The sequence below is a fragment of the Silene latifolia genome, chromosome Y (genome assembly GCF_048544455.1).
Source record: "Silene latifolia isolate original U9 population chromosome Y, ASM4854445v1, whole genome shotgun sequence".
In the NCBI taxonomy this organism is placed as follows: domain Eukaryota; kingdom Viridiplantae; phylum Streptophyta; class Magnoliopsida; order Caryophyllales; family Caryophyllaceae; genus Silene; species Silene latifolia.
Window position 1 is genome coordinate 187,435,494 of NC_133538.1, and position 5,159 is coordinate 187,440,652.

The window sequence follows — 5,159 nt, forward strand, 5'->3', positions numbered from 1 at the left end:
AGATTGGTGGTTAGTGGTGGTTGTGGAGGGTGGAAAGAGGAGGTGAGGGAAGAATTATTACCTCTATATGGAGGTAATGCATTATTTGGGGAAGAGGTAGGGAACAATTACTCCCTTAATAGAGTGACTATTACACTATATTTCCCCATTTCTATCCATTTCTATATTCAATCCCCATCCCTTCCCTTCATTTTTTAGTTCATTTTAGCTTTATTACTCCCTTTATAATTACTCCCATTCCAAGCAAGCCCTTAAACGTAGTAGAATGGGGTTCTCATACTTATTAAAACGCTTTACCCTCCCCATACACCTTACACCTCAAAATATTTTGCCAAATTAAACTCTCAGCAGTATTATACAACGTAGACTCGTAGTGTAGTAGTTCTATTATAACATCATACTTCTGACACCAAAAAAAAAAATAACATCGTGCTTCTTTTATATGTATGTACCTCAAATAATTATGGAGCGCAGATAATTACGGAGCGGGTTTATATTGATATCAAACAACGATGTAGTTGTCATTATAATCATCACCATTAATGAACTTGAATTGACTTCCACAATAAAGCATTTCTTCAAACAACCAATATTATAAGATTAAAAAAAGATATTATTATGAAAAGATATAGATTGCATATTAATAAAATAATATCATGTTTTTTTTTGTTGTATGCTCCTTAGTTGTCGCTACAATTATTTTGTTAGTTTTTTCCATGAATTTCTGCGTAAATTCTTTATTTTACCTTTTGATTTCATCCTCAACCTCTTTAGTGATGTACTCTCTCAATTGCAATTCCACATGACCTCCATTACTTGCCTACAAACTCGAGCAATAAGCAATTCTGGCTCGTGACCACAGCTCAAAAGCCGATTCATGTTGTCGCGGTGCCGATATCGAACCACCGCCGTCGTGCTTCCTCTGCTCGTTCTTCAATTAGAACAACCCAGAACCCAGTTCGAGGTCGACGCCGCTAGCGTCCCAGCATAACCCTACCATCCTCCTTCACGTGCCATCTTTGTGTAGTGGTTCACGGCCAGAAACTCTGCCGTCCTCCTCCACGCCCCAATTTAAAGCATGAAAATTAATCGATTGAGAGGAGGAGTCAAGGACGACGTCTTATTATGTTTATTATTTTTGTTTAAACAAATTGGTTTTAGCTTAATGAGTAGAAGAGATATACATATCCCACAAAGAAATGTAAATTAATTGTTGATTTTTTATTGGTAAAGCTGATTTTGTTCAATATAATAAGGAATGACACTAACTACCGTACATGATTCGACTTCTTTGCAAATTGAATGTAGTAACTACTGCGGCCTTTCGTTCTTCCGCGATCGATCTGCGTAAAGAACAAACTATATTAGATGTTGCACGTGCAATAAAAAACAAATATTAAGCAGTTAAGCACCATAATAAGAAACTAAAACTAACGACATTAGAATAACAACATAAAACAACATTAGAATAACAACTAAAGTAAATAACGTGGGAATAAGAGTTAGGACGAAGAAACCGAGAAACATATGATAATGATAATTGCTGCAAAACCATTATGCCATATATATACAATTAATTAGTCATGTGTGATAAGAATTCTAGACTAAATATAACACTAACCGTATGATTGCTAATAAATTTTATCATGTGCAAAAAGCTAAACCGTAAAAATTTATATTACTTTTTTATTTGAAAGTGTTGCGCAAAAGCTGGACTCTCTATAAACGCTCGAAAAAAGCTTCTTTTATTAATATAGATAGATATATACTAGTTTAGACCCCGTGCATTATATGCACGGTACTTAAAATTTAATATTTTTATAAAATTACTTATATAATATTGGTACTTTATAATTGTTTATATTTCTCATCATTGTATTTTGCTTTGATAAATAAAAGCTAGAATTGAAAATTCATTGTATTTTGCTTTGATAAGTAAAAGCTAGAATTAAATTAGTTAAAAGAATTGAGTAATGAGTTGAAATATATTTTAATGAAAATATTTTTATAGCATAATGCTAATGAGTTTTAATTTATATATTTTTTTTCAAATAATTTTGTTTTATCACAAAAGTAATAACAACGATTTCTAGTTTTGGTTTTATACAGAATATGGGTCAACCCATCATCTAATAATAGGATTAATAAAAGATTTAACAATTTATAATTTTATAGCAATTTTATTTTATTTTAATTAAAATATTATAATTTAGAGTTAGTGAAAATAATTTAATTTGATGAAAAGATTAATTTTAATGAAAATATAATAGATGAATTAAATTGTAATTGTTACTTTCCTTATTTAGTGAATGAACATAATTATCATTATTCCTTTTTTGAGAATATGCTTTTTGGCGGAAAAATGATAGAAATCACCTATTCATTTAGTAGATAGGGGATTGCTAATATTTATTGTGAACATATAGCTATTTATTCTATTAATCAAGTTTATAATTTTTTTTTTAAAAAAAGGAACTTGAGATCAACTCCTAACAATAGGCTCAAAAGCAAGTAAAGATTGTCAGAATAAAACATCAAAAACAAATTAATTTGACATGAGGATGGTTCGGAGATCATGAAAGATCTCATATTTAGGTCATGTTTCCAAAAAATAAGCTTAAGCTTATTTGACAAAAAATTCATTTATCTTTGTTTTTTGTAAGTATTTGATTGATAGGTAAATTATTTACCAAAATAAGAGTAACATACGAGAAAGCTACCAATTTTTTAACCTTTCTATTTATAATATTAAATATGGAGTACTTATTATGTCATTTTTACCAAAATATCAGCTATCTTTTGGTTAATTAGTAAAATATATACTTACATCAAAAATTCAAAAAATCAATATACTTTTGTCCCATGCTACTATTTGCTTGACACATCAACATAGGAAATAATAAATATATCATATATGTGGTTTTATGTCTATGTGTCAAAAGGAGAGAGTATGGGATAGGAGATGTGACCCCAAAATGGGACAGAAGATCCTCACCAATGAATAATAATGAACTTAGGATATATAAGTAAATATAAATTTAATGTATAAAATAGAGTTTTACTTAGTATGTAAAACCAATACTAAAACTCAAAGATACATGGTTGAGTAAATACTACATAGTGCACAAGCAAGATTTGGTTAAATTAAAACATAATGCGCGTTCTTTTGATTTAATTAACTAATGACCATAATATATGTACACTCTTGAGGCCTTTACTAATTAGTAATCTAAATTATTAAGACTCTTTCACACTTACTCTTATTTGAAATCTAGGCTAATGCGTGAGTTTAGAAATGATCAGCAATTTATCATATGAATAATACTATGAGTTGCTCCATTGTTACAAAAAGCTTTGATATGTCTAAACTGTCAAATTCTACTTCAATTCTTTTCGGTTTCATTTCTCCACCTAATGATCTCAACATTCTTATAGAGAGTAAATTGATGAAACAAAAATAATAACACATATAGATCGATGTATTGTTCTATATGCATTGATCACTTGAATGTATATGGAGACATTTACGATTTATATACACACCCCAATGATCATTTAGTGACTATATTTTTATGGAACCGTAGTTTATACTCCGTGTAACTACGTAAGATTACATTACATTATATTAACATGACACTTTAATCAAATAAATTCATTATTTATCTGCCAGCTTCTTAAATTTATTTTAATGCTAGAATACAAACTACAAATGTATGATACCATAAGTGGGGCAAAAATAAAAATGATAACTTGAACTATTACGAATGTCCACTATTTATTTGATAATTTTACTCTACTTATATTAAGATAATTTTATTAAGATTTGTTTTCAATATTAATAATTCTACTTTTCTTCGGATAATTTTATTTATTAATTTTTTTTTCGAAATCAACACTTGTTAGGATTTCAATTTATTAAATTTGTTATTTTATTTATCAATTTTTTTTCGAAATCTACTCTTATTAGGATTTCTAATAAAGTTGGACTATCAAATTTTTTTCGAAATCTACTCTTGTTAGGATTTCTAAAAAAGTTGGACTCTCTAATATCGCTCGAAAAGTTCTTGCTTTATTTTTTTTATTTTTTGGTGAAATGTGAGTATGTATATATATATATATATATATATATATATATATATATATATATATATATATATATATATATATATATATATATATATATATATATATATATATATATATATATATATATATATATATCAAAATAACTTCCCCAATTACAAAGAGATCATATGGAAAAAATCGAACCAAAACAACAACATCAATATCAGACAAAGCGAGCTATCAATAGAAACCCATGCAATTTCGGATTTCCATTTCACTCATACCATCCTTACTCATACACCTCCGTCGGATTTGCAGCTGGACCATCTTCTTCATCCGCTCCAGAACCACTGAAGGCCTCAACACATTTAGCTCAATCCTCTCATGATTCCGTTGAGCCCAGATTAGATATCTGTAATTCGTCAAAATCATAGCTAGTGCTTTCCATTTCAAACTATTTCGATTTGTAGTCAGTAGTTCATTGAAGGTAGGCATTGGTCGTCCAATCCAATCCTCAACACAATTCTGGACTTTGCTGCTAAACTCACACTCAGTGAACAGATGAGGAATTGTTTCAGTCTGAGTATCACACAAAATACACCTATCATCCTGACAGAAACCATAAACATAGAGTTTCGATTTGATGTTAATACCTTCTTGCATAATGAGCCATGATATGAATGAAGTTTTAGGAATATTCCAGTCATTCCATACAATTGTAGTCCATTGTTGTTTCGTATAATTCCCCATAAGTTAATCATAGCCATTACCAATCGTGTAGCCTTTCTGGTGAGGAGTCCAAACATTATCAATGAAACCATCCTTAATCTTCTCCTTCACCTTACAAATACTCTTCCAAGTCCAAGTAGAATCATTTGCTGGTGTATAGTCATGCCAGGAGGACCCTTTGAGGTAGACACTGTCAACCCATTTGATCCATAATCTATCAGACTTCGTGTAAATCCAGCTAACCAGCTTACCAACAGAAGCTATATTCCAGGCACTAGCTTTCTTAATGCCTAATCCTCCTGCAGCTTTAGGCATAGTGACTCTATCCCAACCCACCAATGGGACTCTGTGATATTCAGTAGTAC

At 30.1% G+C, this 5,159-nt stretch overlaps 1 protein-coding gene across 1 annotated transcript; it reads right to left on the minus strand.

Annotated features, from left to right (window-relative positions):
- Window positions 1–4,305: 4,305 nt before the first annotated feature.
- LOC141629627 (uncharacterized) lies at window positions 4,306–4,815 on the minus strand. Its single transcript, XM_074442602.1, has one exon. The coding sequence runs from the start codon at window positions 4,813–4,815 to the stop codon at window positions 4,306–4,308; it is 510 nt and encodes a 169-aa protein (XP_074298703.1).
- Between the last annotated feature and the right edge of the window lie 344 nt (window positions 4,816–5,159).

What these genes read in the sequence shown, in the direction of transcription:
- LOC141629627 (XM_074442602.1), bottom strand. Translation starts at nt 4,815, where the DNA reads ATGGGGAATTATACGAAACAACAATGGACTACAATTGTATGGAATGAC.